The sequence below is a fragment of the Carlito syrichta genome, unplaced genomic scaffold (assembly GCF_000164805.1).
Source record: "Carlito syrichta isolate Samal-C Ts95f unplaced genomic scaffold, Tarsius_syrichta-2.0.1 Scaffold305213, whole genome shotgun sequence".
Lineage (NCBI taxonomy): Eukaryota > Metazoa > Chordata > Mammalia > Primates > Tarsiidae > Carlito > Carlito syrichta.
Genome location: NW_007249309.1, coordinates 291196 through 306118, shown reverse-complemented (window position 1 = coordinate 306118; position 14923 = coordinate 291196). Strand labels below are relative to the sequence as shown.

The 14923-nt window shown below is 39.3% G+C and overlaps 1 protein-coding gene across 1 annotated transcript; it reads left to right on the top strand.

The window, feature by feature from the left end:
• Window positions 1-610: 610 nt before the first annotated feature.
• SELE (selectin E) lies at window positions 611-9820 on the top strand. The gene is made up of 14 exons (XM_008061352.2): window positions 611-624; window positions 961-1044; window positions 1933-2316; window positions 3038-3145; window positions 3532-3717; window positions 4412-4597; window positions 4707-4895; window positions 5819-6007; window positions 6132-6320; window positions 6527-6703; window positions 7217-7327; window positions 8684-8705; window positions 8811-8883; window positions 9768-9820. The coding sequence occupies exons 2-13, from the start codon at window positions 1008-1010 to the stop codon at window positions 8866-8868; spliced, it is 1836 nt and encodes a 611-aa protein (XP_008059543.1). The 5' UTR covers window positions 611-624; window positions 961-1007; the 3' UTR covers window positions 8869-8883; window positions 9768-9820.
• The last annotated feature ends 5103 nt before the right edge of the window (window positions 9821-14923 follow it).

Below are 14923 nucleotides of genomic sequence, written 5' to 3'. Positions count from 1 at the left end.
AGAATCTGAGGACTGACATCTACCTTGTGATTCATTCCCCCGTGAGACAGTGCACATTAAATGTGTTGAGTTGGCAGGTGAAAGAGAAGAAAGAGTGTGTAGTGATCTGTGATTGACAGCTGTGGATGAAAATTGAAAGTAGTAGACCAGGGATGACAGAACAATTCTTAGTTTGCTTAGGTTTATGAAATTCTGATTCCTTAATATAAGTACACGAGAAACACTACTAATAAGAAAGTTTTAAGACTTGTAAAAGACATATACTTCATGTTAGTTGGATTTAAAATTATGCATTTGTGTCATATTAATAAAATTGTATGTAAAATATAAAGGCATGGACAAAGGAGAATTAGATTTGAGGCGCAGAGTATCTGACATCATTGTAGTGTTCAATTTTGTGGATATTCCCGGGAAACTTTTTGGATATTACTGGGGATTTCCTCTTTGCTGGATTTGGACAACATCCTCCTCTTATTCACAGGAAGCAAACTCTCCTATAAAAGGGCTTCAGCAGAGGTAATGTTCAGCTGTTCTTGGCTGACTTCACACCAGAACTACTATACAGAAGTGGTAGCTGACACTTCTGAGGAGTCCAGCTTCCCAGAACAACTGCTTCCCAAGACAGTAAGTGCAGAATTCTTTATAAGAGCAGCCTTGGGCTGTGAAACATAGAGTTATTAATGCTGGATAGATATTTAAAAAGCCTTCTGATAAAAATCAGATCTGTATAAGTCTCACTGTAGCTGAAACCTGTCTTTCCTCTTTGTCTTAAATGATGAAAATCTTAAATTTTGTATTTATTCATTGATTAAACTTATTTGAAATAAACAAGGATTGTGGCACTGGAGTCCTTCACCTAAAATCTTGAGATGCTGCTTTAAACATCATGGTAGAATGATGTAACTGGCTAACTAGGATTTCCTTCTGTAATTAACTTTGTACTTTTTCTTTTCTTCCCAGAAAAGTATTTCAAGTCTGCTCCTTTGGTGAAAATAACTTTTGGAATTATGACTGTGCCACCGTTTCTCTCTGCCCTCACTTTGGGTAAGTCATGGTCACTCATTAGACCAGCATTTCTCATGTCCACTCTATTGACATTTCAGACAGGAATGTTCCTTGTGTGGGGCTACCCTGTGTACTGTAGGATGCTCAACCACATCCTTGATTTCCACCTGCAGTGTGTTCTTTCCTGAACTGGGGGTAATTTACGTCTTAGTGCCTCTATGTCCTTATGTGTAAAGTGTTGGTCATAAACGACCTATTTCCCAGACACCCTGTGAGGATTTACTATCATGGTTCATGTAAAGTGCCTCATCCAGTGCTTGGTGGTGCATATTAAGTGCTCAATAAAGTTTAGCTATTCTTATTATTATTCTGCTATAAAGTGGGAATACTAAGGTTGTGATAGGTTAGTGCAGGTGAGGCAACTAGTAGATGACCAGTCCCAAAAGAGATAAACAACAAATGGTAGTTTCTTCACACATACCTTTTCTTTTTTTTTTTTTTGAGTTGGAGTCTCACTCTGTCGCCCAGACTGGAGTGCAGTGGCCGCTCCCAGCCACCGCAGTCTCGACCTGCTGGGCTCCGGCCATCCTTCTGCCTCAGCCTTCCAAGTAGCTGGAACTACAGGCGCGTGCTACCACACCCGGCTAATCTTTTGATTTATTGTAGAGATGAGGTCTCACTGCCCAGGCGGGTCTCAAACCCGCAGGCTCAGGCAATCCACTCACCTCAGCCTCCCAAAGGCGTGAGATTACAGGCTGAGCCACCGAGCCCGGCTACATACCTTTTCTTGCTTTTGAAAAGGTAAAAAGTTTGAGACATCCCAAAGGCCATAGTAGGCCCAGATTAAGACAACCAGAAATCCCCGTTAACAGAGTTCAACTGTAGCAATGCTAAATTCCTCCATTCTTTTTCTATTTTCCCCTCTAGTGCTTCTCATTAAAGAGAGTGGAGCCTGGATTTACAATACCTCCACGGAAACCATGACTTATGATGAGGCCAGTGCTTATTGTCAGGAACGGTATACACATCTGGTCGCCATCCAAAACAAAGAAGAGATTAAGTACCTAAACTCTATATTGAGCTATTCCCCAAGTTATTACTGGATTGGAATCAGAAAAGTCAACAACGTGTGGATCTGGGTAGGAACCCAGAAGCCTCTGACGGAAGAAGCCACAAACTGGGCTCCAGGTGAACCCAATAATAAGCAAAGCAATGAGGACTGCGTGGAGATCTACATTAAGAGAGAAAAAGACATGGGCATGTGGAATGATGAGAGATGCAACAAGAAGAAGCTTGCATTGTGCTATACAGGTAGGGAGCTCGAGGCAGCAGTGGGAGGTAGTTTCAGTGTGTGGGCATCTTGACGTGCTTTTTTAAAAATTTAATTTAATTTAAAAGATGTGGGGCACAATTCAGGGTTACATATACAAATGTTGATTATGCAAGTACCCTTGTTGATGAGGTGTGCCCCTCCCTTCCCTAGCAATTTCCCCCAACTGCCAATTCCACCCCCTCGACCAGCAGTTTCCCACTACTGCCAATCCCTTTCTTATAGTATTAGACATGCTTACAGTATGCAAAAGTCACCTCCAGTGTGGTTCTAAAATACATGATTTAAAAATATCCTGTTTAACTGCTAAAGAATCTCTTTGTTTCTGTGTGAATGTAGACAATAATGCATGTATATACATATACTGTAGACATATGTCTGGTTCTATATTTATGTAGAATGCATACACACACATAATACCTACTTTAGTTACTTGTTTCATGTGGTAGGAGAACTGTCTTCAGAGTTGTAGTAAAGTGAAATTTCTGTGCTTGGTGCCAGTTACAACTATATGCCTGATGTCTGTACATTAAGGTTTAAAATTGACAAGCCCAAAACTCAGATTTGGCATTTTGTAAAGCACTTCAGTTACAAACTTTGGCACTCCGTATCACGGGTGATGTCTCTGCTGACCCTAGATTCAAAGGAACTCATTCTAAGCACAATAACAATCATCCTCATCATGAGTTGAATTTTCCACAGCTGCCTGTACCAACACATCCTGCAGTGGCCATGGTGTATGTGTAGAGACCATCAATAATTACACTTGCAAGTGCCACCCTGGCTTCAGTGGACTCAACTGTGAGCAAAGTAAGTGTTGTTCTCACCTCTTCCTTCACTTGAGATGGTAGCACCATCTCACATCCTAGCTGACTTTGAAGTCAGGTATGCATCTCTCCCTCCTCTCCCCTCCCCTCCCCTCCCCTTCCCTGGAGCATATGGTGGTTTACAGCTGACACTATGAAGTATGAGTGTCTGAGTTCCAGATTCACTAGTTATTCATTATAGCATCTTGCTTTGGGCCAGACTTTTCTCATTGTAAAACGAAGATAATAATAATGACAACTTCATAGGCTTATGGTTGCCTAGTGCCTGGCATACAGGAAGTATTAAATAAACTGTAGTTATAGTTTCCAGTGTTCTTCCCACCTATATAAGGTGAGAGATGAACATGCTGATTTGAGTTTCTTTTCTAGTTGTAACCTGCAAAGCCCAGGAAGCCCCTGAGCATGGAAGCCTGGTTTGCAGCCACCCCCTGGGGAACTTCAGCTACAATTCTTCCTGCTCTGCCCACTGTGAAAGGGGCTACCTGCCAAGCAGCATGGAGACTGTGTGGTGCATGTCCTCTGGGGAATGGAGTGCTCTGGTTCCAGCCTGCAATGGTAAGTCTCTGATTCATCCCTCACTGCCTCAGTGTTTTTCCAACTTTATAACATTTTTTTTAAATGCAACTTATTATCTCAGCCAATATACCTATATAGCCAATTTAGTACCCACTTGGTTTGAGAGAAGTTATATTCTACATTTGAAATGGGTATTTCTGAAGCTCTGATGATCTGTAAGGAAGACCATTAACAGTGAGACTCCAGAAATCTTAATGGCTTTCTCATCTTCTTTCCTTAATTCTCCCATGCAATGGGACTAACCAAAGACTGTGACAAGCAGTCTCAATATTTCTTTTTGTCTCTCAATCTTATCTTTCAGAACCAGAGGGGGGGAAAAATCAGTCCTTCAGCCTGCTGGGCAAGAATAAATGACTGTCCTATGTATGTCAGTATTATTTTATCACAACTAGTCATAAATCTTGATCCAGAATCTATTTTTTTCTTAAATAAATAATAAAATAGATCAGCAATCACTCAGTATAGTCAATGTAGAAATTAATCTGAGAAGATAGAAATATAAATGAAAAAAGAATAAAAGCTTTATTGTGGGAATGCATGTCTCCAAGAATTGACATAGGACGTTGGGACCTACCCCTGAAGGAAGCTTTCTCAGTCTGTTATAATTCCATTTAAGTAGGAAATGAAAACATCATTCTTCTGTAAAATTCATGGTTCTCATTCAAATCCACAGTGGTTGAATGTGATGCATTAACAAATCCTATCAATGGGTTCATGGAATGTTCCCAAAGCCCTGGAAGTTTCCCCTGGAACACAACTTGTGCATTTTACTGTGAAGAGGGATTTGAACTAATGGGAGTTCAGAGCCTTCAGTGTACCTCCTCTGGAAACTGGGACAACGAGAGGCCCGTGTGTAAAGGTAGAGTTGCTCACACGAAGACTTATATAAACATTCCTTTTCTCAGTCCATACTTGAATGGGCAAGCCAGACCTGCTAATATAAATATAAATGGGTATATTTGCTACAGCTGTGACATGCGCTGCCATCCACCATCCTCAGAATGGCTCTGTGAGCTGTAGCCACTCCCCGGCTGGACAGTTTACCTTCAAGTCATCCTGCGACTTTACCTGTGAGAAAGGCTTCATGTTGCAGGGGCCAGCCCAGGTTGAATGCACTGCACAAGGGCAATGGACACAGGAGATTCCAGTCTGTGAAGGTAAGCCAATTTCCTTTCTTTTATACTTTCTTTAAGAGCAGCAATTTTCAAAGCTAGGCAGTGAAAATGCAACCAGCTGCCCCCTTTAACTGTAGAAATCAGGTTTGATGAGCAAGACTCAACTTGCCCCTTTCAGATTCATTTAAAAGAGTCAGTGCTTGGCCAAGGAAAGGATGGTATGTAATAAGAGTGAGTGCTTTGCTGGTTTCTTAACTGTGCTGTGCTGATAGAACTTTAAAGACATTGGTATGGAGTAGGCAGACTTCTTGATCTAAAGGAAATTGCTTTAGAAAAAAATAAAAGCAGAATAATGAGAACATGACTTGAGTCTAAAACCCTTGTCATGTCTTTCTTATGAAATGGTTCATAACTATCAGTGATGGGAATGTTACAAGCATGGCATCAGCTGCAGAGATAGTCTTGATACACATAAGCACTAAAACTTAATTCACTTGCAAGAGCAAGGAGATTGAACACAAGCAGTTTTCACTACCAGGCAGTGACACAGTCTTCTAATCAAAGGTAGCACAGAATGATTTTGGTGGCAGAAAGTTGCAACACCAAACTGTAAAGTAGACAAATTCTTCTCTTCCTCTTTCTCTTTGGTGCCTTCTGTCAGCACCCAGGAGCTTCTGTAAGTGGCTCTCTGACTGTGTAAAGTCTTTCTCTTGACTCTAACTGCATGTGAGAAAAGTGCTCAGGAGCCAAGCTTCCTGTTAAAGGTTGTCCTTTAATTAGTGCCATTAATAATGAGGAAATTGGAATTCAAAGGAAAAACAGCCATCTTCCCAGTTGTCCAGGGAATAATGAAGAATCTTGATTTCTCCATGTGTTACTTTGCCCCAAAATGGATTCATTCATCAGATACCAGGTACTCTCTAGTTCAGCTGTCATATTTTCTGACCATAATTTTGTTGTCTCAGCTTTCCAGTGCAGTGCCCTGTCCAGTCCAGAGCGAGGCTACATGAATTGTCTTCCTAGTGCTTCTGGAAGTTTCCAAAGTGGGTTCATCTGTGAGTTCTCCTGTGAACAGGGATTTGTGTTGAAGGGATCCAAAAGGCTCCAGTGTGGCCCCACAGGAGAGTGGGACAGTGAGAAACCTACATGTGAAGGTAGAGTTTTTGTTTTTGCTTTTATGATAAAAGCTATTCAAGAGCTCAGGTACTTGGTTACCTTGAGAAACCTGTTGCTGCTGGATGCAAACTAACTTCTAAAGTGCTCTCTCATGTCTTCCAGCTGTGAAATGTGATGCTGTCCACCAGCCCCCGAGGGGCTTGGTGAGGTGTGCCCATTCTCCTGCTGGAGAATTCACCTACAAGACCTCTTGTGCCCTCAGTTGTGAGGAAGGCTTTGAATTACATGGAGCAGCTCATCTTGAGTGCACGTCTCAGGGACAGTGGACACAGGAGGTTCCCTCCTGCCAAGGTAGAACTGAATTCAGACTTTTAGGGTTCAAGTCAAATACATCATAAGTTTCTGAACCTAGATTGCCCCAAGGGGCTTGATCCTTATTTCCTACATGCTGAAAACTAAGTAGTGCTTATAAGTATTTATTGGTGACTCTTAGGCCAGTTTTAGAAGTTTCCCAGTAGATCTTTCTTAACCTCTACCCATGTAACTATTATTTGCAGTGGTACAATGTCCAGTCCTGGCAATTTCGGGAAAGATCAACATGACCTGTGGTGGGGAGCCTGTGTTTGGCACCTTGTGCAAGTTTGCATGTCCTGAAGGATGGACCCTCAATGGCTCTGAAGCTCTGATGTGTGGTGCCACAGGACACTGGTCTGGGATGCTGCCTACCTGCGAAGGTGATGCATTGATTGATGGTGGTTGTCTGGGTGACTAAAAAGAAAAAGAGAAGCTATCTTGCTGTGAGAATTAACTATCCATTTTATCCAAACTAAAAAATTTGCCTAGGTTAATTCTGACAATTGGGAAAATTCTGACAATTGGGAAAAGGAGACCTAGAGAGGAAAGGAGGAAGGGGAAATGGAAAATGAGAGGAAGGGGGAGGGAGAGGGAGAAGGAGAGTGAGAGGGAGAGGGAGAGCGAGAACAAGTGCAGTGTTAACCAAGGTATGGTGTGTAGTTGCAAAGACCTTGACAAGTTAGAGTTCTGCCTGACAGTGATAGGAGACAGCCTCAAGGTGGTTTAGCACAGATCTCAAAGGTCTTTAATATCATGTTTCTGCCTTGCGTATTGAATGAGAGGCTCCTCTGTTCCTAGTAATCAATATACAGAGAAAAGCTTAAGTGAACAGGACCGAAAGACTTTACGGCCAAGACCCTTTCCTGACTGTTTTTCCCTACTTGTTTCCTTAGCTCCCACTGAGTCCAACATTCCCTTGGCAATTGGACTTTCGGCTGCTGCAACTTCCTTCCTGACATTAGGATCATTTCTCTTCTGGCTTCTGAAATACCTTCGCAAGAAAGGTAAGGGAGTTTATAAAGGGACTCCAAAAGTTTTTTTGAAAATATAGCTTTTCTCATTGATGAGTCATGGTCTGTCTTACAAATTTAAACAGTTATTAGAATCTAATTACTAGATAAATACTAATAAACTGCAGTATAATTTGCCAGAAGTCTTAGGAAAAGGATTGCAGTACAACTCAGTGTGAGAAAAGTTTTGAGAAATATCAATATTAGTTGTGCTACCATTGAACAACCCCAGAGGGTGCTATTTTTATTTCAATAGCTTTGGGAGGTACAAATGGTTTTTGGTTACATGGATGCTTTGTATAATGGTTAAGAAGTCTGGGCTTTAAGTGTCCTCACCACCTCTACCTGTGCACATTATACCCGATAAGTGACTTCTCATCCCTCCCTTCTCATCCCTCCCTTTCATCCCACCCTCCTTCTTCTGAGTCTCCAATGTCCATTCTCTATACCTTTGCAGATTCTTAAGTTAGCTTCCACTTATAAGTAAGAATATGTGGTGTTTGGTTTTCTGTGTCTGCATTAGTTCACTTAGAATGATGGTCTCTAATTCTATCCGGCTTGCTGCAAAAGACATTATTTCATTCTTTTTTATGACTGAGTAAATATATAAATAAATAATATATACATAAAACATACATATTATAAACACAACATAAATATCTATAATAAATAATATATACATAATAAATCTCTCTATATAAAGTATATATATATATATATATATATATCACATTTTCAATATTCACTGAACAGTTGATGGACACTTAGGTTGATTCCACATCTTTGCAATTGCGAACTGTGCTGCGATAAACATGTGAGTGCAGGTGCCTTTTTGTGTTAAATTATTTGATGCTCCCAGGAGTTGTGCAATGAGACTACCATAATTAGTGCTTTCCGGAACGTGGATAAAATGCTTCCTAAAAAGATTTCTTTGGAATACAGGCTTAAGCATGGGAGTATCTCATAAGGAATATGCGAGCACATCTGGTCACACTCATGGTTTATTTGACCTAGAGTACTTGAACATTTTTGAATTAAGTTCTGACATTTACAAAATAGGAAATTTTACATAAAAATTCAGATTTCAGGCTTCTCATGAAAAATTGGGAGCTGAACCTGGCAAGGTGACCCTGGAACCATTTGCTGGCATCAGGAAGCTGCTGTGTTGTGGATGGATGTGCATTTTTGCATTTTACCCTAGTTGCCACCTTGCCGTGTTTGCACTCTCATGATTTTGGAGCCCCGAAGCACTGGGTTTGCAACCCTTGATAAATGAAGTCATGTTGTGTATGAATTTGATATGTCCTTAAATTTGCTTAGTTTGAATTGATGATTTTCTTTCTTTTGCAGCAAAGAGATTTGTCCCCGCCAGGTAAGTTGCCTTCTCGACCAGAGCATGCCATTGCACATTCTACACATTTTTCTCTCTTCATGTTGGAAGACAGTGTTTTACTTAGTGTTCTCATGTCTTCCACAGCAGCTGCCAAAGCCTTGAATCAAATGGAAGCTACCAAATGCCTTCCAGCATCCTTTAAGTTCAAAAGAATCAGGTAAGAGTTAAGAATCACGTATGGTTATAAGCGAGGTGTCCTCTCTACACATTCTGTTTCTCCTTGAATGCTCCAAACCTGCCAATTTCTGGGGATGGAAGGAATCCCTACCTTCGTGGTACCTTCTGGAAAGTTGTTTCATTTATTTGTAGAAGATGAAGAAAGAAACAGGCTTATTGAGTTGTTTCATTTATGAAAGATAATGATTATGAAAGATAGCTGACCCTATATACCACTTACTATGTTCTAGAAACTGTTCTAAATTGGGAATGGTGGGAGGCTATTACCATATTTTTCATCATACAGATGAAGGACAAGACACAGAAATTAAGTGTTTTACCTGAAATCTGAAAGCTAGTGAGTGATGTAACCAGGATTCAAATACATGCAGTCTGATTCTGGAATTTGTGTTCTCACCCATTCTGCTCTGCTTTGTGAGAATTTGGAAGGGTCAACTCCTTCTGAGTATATTTTAAAATTAATGTACTTTACTTTTTGTGCAGTACTAGGTTTACAGAAAAATAGAGCTGAAAGTAGAGTGAGTCCAACATATCTACTTACTCTAACTCCCAACTTCCTCTATTATTAACATCTTGCATTAGTGTTACAACTGATGGGCCAATGTTAGTATTATGCACATGTTACATTAGGTCCATTCTTTGTGTTGTATATTCTGTAGGTTTTGACAGATATGTAGGGACTTGTATCCACCATTACAGTGCTATACAGAAGAGTTTAGTGGTCCTGACTAGAATTGGGTGTTCAAACTTGCACTATCCTAGTGAAAGTGTGCGCAGTGGTCTGTGCTAAAAGGTGCACTTTGTTGCTGCTGTCAGTATGCAGAATATTAAGTGTTCTGATGATTACTCTCTTATGTTTGCCAGGAACACAGGTGCATGCAGGGAACTAGAGTGATACACAGAAGACAGCAGAAACGAAGAGCTCTCCTCTGTCTTTGGCCCTTATCACTTATGTACCGCTATATTTATGGCCGGGACTGTGGCATCCGCCACAAATTCAGCGCAGCAAAATTCAGTGGGCAAGGCCAGCCTTCTGCCAAAAAGACTTCATCTTCTCTTTCCTATTTTCAGGACAAGAAAGTGCTAGCTACTGAAGGGAAAGGATATTTTCTTCTAAGCAAAGGTGAAAAGGCTGACTTTCTAGAAGCTCAGAATTCCTTTTCTAATTCTCCTTTGCTTGCAGTGAAATCTTGGCAGATAAACACAATATTTTGTGGCTTTGTCTCTTTCTTTGGCCCTCACAGTACTTCAACTGGGGATTATATGGTTGAATAATAATTATCAAAAGTTTATAGGAAACAAATTGGCCAAAAATAGTCTGTTTCTAACTTGAAAAAATGACAAATTTTGAATGCCCATAAGCAACTGCTATGAGAGTGTTGCTAACGGTGCAAATCCTACTTAATGCCCTGGGCCAGGATTACTAAGCACAGTCTTAGTCACTTTTATCCCTATGGGATTCAGTGTTTTTTAAAGGGTTCTTAAAGAGTGTGGTCTTTTTACTTGACTTGAATAGAGTATACTCCTCCCTAATTCTTAATTCATTACAATTGTTGAAGGACTTTTTAAATGTGTAAATGTTGTGAACTCTGATGGGGCAAGAATTACTTATCCTAGACACCACCTCTTTGTTTATTAACCAATTATGTTACATCTGTGTAAATTTCTTTCAAAAAAAGGGAAAATATTGTCCCCTAGCAAGACATAATGTTAACCAGTATAAAGTTCTAAGCATTTTACTACAGTTGATTTAAAAAACATGGTAATATCAGGAGAGCAAAAATTGAATGGACCGCTTGTGTATTGTCAGATATTTTTTCAGAAATGTTTGGTTTTCATGATGAAAAACTTCTTTGAGGTCAAATATTCTGACTTGACAACAGCATAAGTGCAAACAAAGAAAGGTACAATTTATGAATCTTTGTTTAAAAAATGTAGAAATATGGATGTGCTTTGCAATCCTACAAAGATGTTTGTCAATCATAATATGTAAGCATAATTTTTTATATTATGTAAGATTTCTAAATCCGTGATAGAATCTCACCTCATAAAAGATTAATCTGGTGGAATTTTAAAAAGTAAACATGACTAGTTAGTCCTTAATTGCTTTATTATGCATGTTAGGGTGTTCTGGAAGAGGAGAAAGCCTGTGTGAGCAAGTATTTATGTTTACTTATAAGCAGATTATGAATTTCTAAGGAATCTCCTGCTATTGGTTGATCACTGGCGTTAAGAAATTCTCGGTCAGGAATTACCAAAGCTGCTCAACCCTCACGGAATGTGAGAATCAAAACTCTAACACATCAAATAACTTAGCATGTGCCAAAAAGTGACAGAGGAGTGCTGACTGAATACTGGCAAAGTCAACAGTAAACAGGGAGTTGTGACAAGGTTTTATAAGAGGAAGAAGAACTCTGGGAAATGAGAGGAAGAGATGACAACTCTTATGATTAAGCTACATCTGAAACAAATTATTATTTTCTCTGAAATTGTTCAAGTGTTGTAGATATTTACATTTGCTGCACTAGAAATAACTGTGTAAAATAAAAATGTGGTCTGTTTTGGAGTTTTATTAAGTATTTTAAATTATGGTAACATATTTTACACTCTTTAAAGTATGTATTTATTTAAGCCTATTGTATTGACATGGCACTATAAAGTTTGACAGTAAACATGTTTATATTTATCTCTGTGTTTAGACTCATTCTTTAAAATTGTATTTTATTTAGATAAAACTCACATACCATAAAATCTATCCTTTAGAAAGATATGAGATTGTGCAACTATCCAGAAAATTAGCAGTTACTCCTCAATCTTCCCTCTATTAACACTGGCAACTACTAATTCACTTTTTGTCTTTATGAATTTTCCTATTCTGGACATTTCATATAAATGGAGTCATATAATGTGTGACCTTTTGTGTCTAGCATCTTTCACTTAGCATAATGTTTTCAAGGTTCATCCATGTTGTATCATGTATCTGTACCTCGTTTCTTTTTATCACTATGATTCCACTATACCATTATACCACATTTTGGTTTTCCATTCATTAATTAATGGATTTTTGGGTTGTTTCTACTTTTGGCCATTGTGAACAATGCTGTTATGAACATTTATTTTCAAGTTTTTGTGTAGACTTATGGTTCTAATTTTTCTTGGGCTTTACCTAGAAGTGGAATTGTTGGTAACAATTCTTTTTTAAAGAAACCACCAAACTGTTTCCCAAAGGGGTGCATCAGAAAGTGGAGAAAATTACACGATGCACAGGGGCTCCGACTTCTCCACATTCTGGCCAATACTAGTTATTGTCTGTCTTTTTTATGATCACCATCCTAGTGGGTGTGAAGTGGTATACATATTGCATCAATACTGTATAATTGTTTAGAAAATATTAATAATCTAAAAAGACCACCAAGCCAAAAAAACAAAGTTCTATCTCAATTCTAATTTCCTCAAAGTTAACCAGTTCTCCTTTATATATACACTCCAGACTCAGTTATTCTTTTTTTTTTTTTTTTTTGAGTTGGCGTCTCACTCTGTCACCCAGACTGGAGTGCAGTGGCCGCTCCCAGTCACCACAGCCTCGACCTGCTGGGTTCTGGTGATCCTTCCACCTCAGTCTTCCATGTAGCTGGAACTACAGGAACACGCTACCATACCCAGCCAATTTTTTGATTTATTGTAGAGATGAGGTCTCACCAAGTTGCCCATGCAGGTCTCAAACCCGTGGGCTCAGGCAATCCACTCACCTCAGCCTCCCAAGGCATGGGATTACAGGCTGAGCCACAGAGCCCGGCTCAGTTATTCTTTAGGATTAAATCCAGAGTAGGTTTTTCCACCAAAAATAAGTATCTTCTTTCTTCTGGAGTAGTGTCAATCCACAGGTCTGGTGTGTATCATGCTAAAACCACCAGAAGAATAACTATTATCAAAGAATCAATATATTCTGATATTTCTAAGAAAACAGGGTTTAATTTTTAACTTGGTCACCCAGGCTAAAAGAAACTTTCAACTATAATATTCTCATAGGTGAGAGGTGATTTTTTAACTTGGATTTTATAGTTTATCGTTGCTCAAAAGTATTAAAGAGAAAATGAAAAGAAAAAAACCCAAAGATATATTCTGTTACTTAGGGCTGTTTTCATGTAGGAATGAAATGATCAAAATGGCAGAGTGTGAATACTGGTTTTCCCAGGTACAAAAAGAGAGAATAAATTGAACAAATTATATTTATCCAAGGAAACACATGTACCCAAGTCAGACGGACATGGACAAGTGGGAAGCACAGATGTGAGAAGGGGAATGATTCTTGGTGCTAGCACCAGGAAATTAGATTAGAGTTTTTATTAGGGGGGAATAACCACAAAAATCTTATAAAGACAAGAGCTTCAGGTCTTCTTTCCGTTAAAACTAACAAGTATAACTTCCACCCCGTAATTTTAGCTTCCCTTTCTCAAAAGTCTAAGCCAAGAGAAATAAACATTTTTTCTCCTCTAGTGCATATGTCATTATAGCGGTTGGTAAAATCATTGAGCCATAAAGGAACAAATAGCAATGAGATAAATGTCCAACTTTTGTCAAAAATAAAAATAAAACCACAACAGTACTTTGGAAATAGTCAAGGAGATTTTTCCCTCTCCATGATCTCCCATGGGTGCCAAATCCTATCAATATTTCTTTTAATGACTATTTTGACATTAAAAAAAGAATGAGGCTGGGCACGGTGGCTTACACCTATAATTCCAGCACTTTGGGAGGCCAAAGTGAGAAGATTGCCTGAGCTCAAGGGTTTGAGTCCAGTCTGGGCAACTTGGCAAGACCTCATCTACACAATAAATCAAAAAATTAGCCAGGTATGGTGGTGCACACCTGTGGTTCCAGTTACTTGGAAGGTTGAAGTGGAAGAATTGCCTGAGCCCAACAGGTTGAGGCTACAGTGGCCATGAGTGTGCCACTGCACTCCAGACTGGGAGACAGAATGAGACTCCAACTCAAAAAAAAAAAAAAAAAGAGAAAAAAGAAAAGAAAAAAAGAATGAAATAATGTCTTTTGCAGCAACTTGGATGGAATTGGAGACTATTATTCTTAGTGAAGTATGCAGGAACAGGAAACCAAATACTGCATGTTCACACTGATAAGTAGAAGCTAAACTAAGAATCTCCAAAGGCATGGAGAATGGTACAGTGGAAATTAAAGACTTAGAAGGAGTATGAAAGAGGGGGAGGGACAAAAACTAACCTATTGGGTGCAATGTGCACAGGTGAGGGTGGTGGGTACACTTAAAGCCCAGACTTTTTCTCTACTATACAATGTATCCAGCTAACCAAAAATCATTTGTACCACCTAAAGCTAGAAATATAAATAAATAAATAGACAGATAAATAAATAAATAAACATTCACATACAAAAAGAAAACCATTAACTGTGTGGGCCCTTATTGCCATTCCTGGATTAGATGTCAAAATACTCATAAATTCATGAGTATCCATGTATTCAGTCTGTTGTTGGGGTGCACTGTGGTTCCAAGTCATTGACACAGCCCACAATCCATATAGAATTTAGTCCTTGTTCACCTTCTAATCTCATTTTATGCCAGACTCTGAGATATTGCATTCCTTGCACACTGGAGAGCTGTTTCTTCCCACTTTGGGAATGCTCGCTTCTTTCACCTGAAATTTTCCCCACCTCCACTCTTTGTCAGGTTAATTACTGTTCCTCTTTCAGGTCTCTGAATAAATGTCCTGTGATGGCTAATTTTAGGGGTCAACTTGACCGGTTAAGGAATATGCCGATAGCTGCTAAAACATTATCTCTGAGTATGTCCGTGAGGGTGTTTCTGGAGAAGAAAAGCCCATTTGAATTGGTAGATGGAGTAAAAAGATTGCCTTTACCAATGTGAGTGGGCATCATTCTAACCACTGAACAAAAAGCTAGAGAAAGGGAGAATTCACTCTCTGTTGAGCTAGGAGATCCACTTTCTCCTGCCTCCAACATTGACACACCTGATTTGGGGCCTTTTG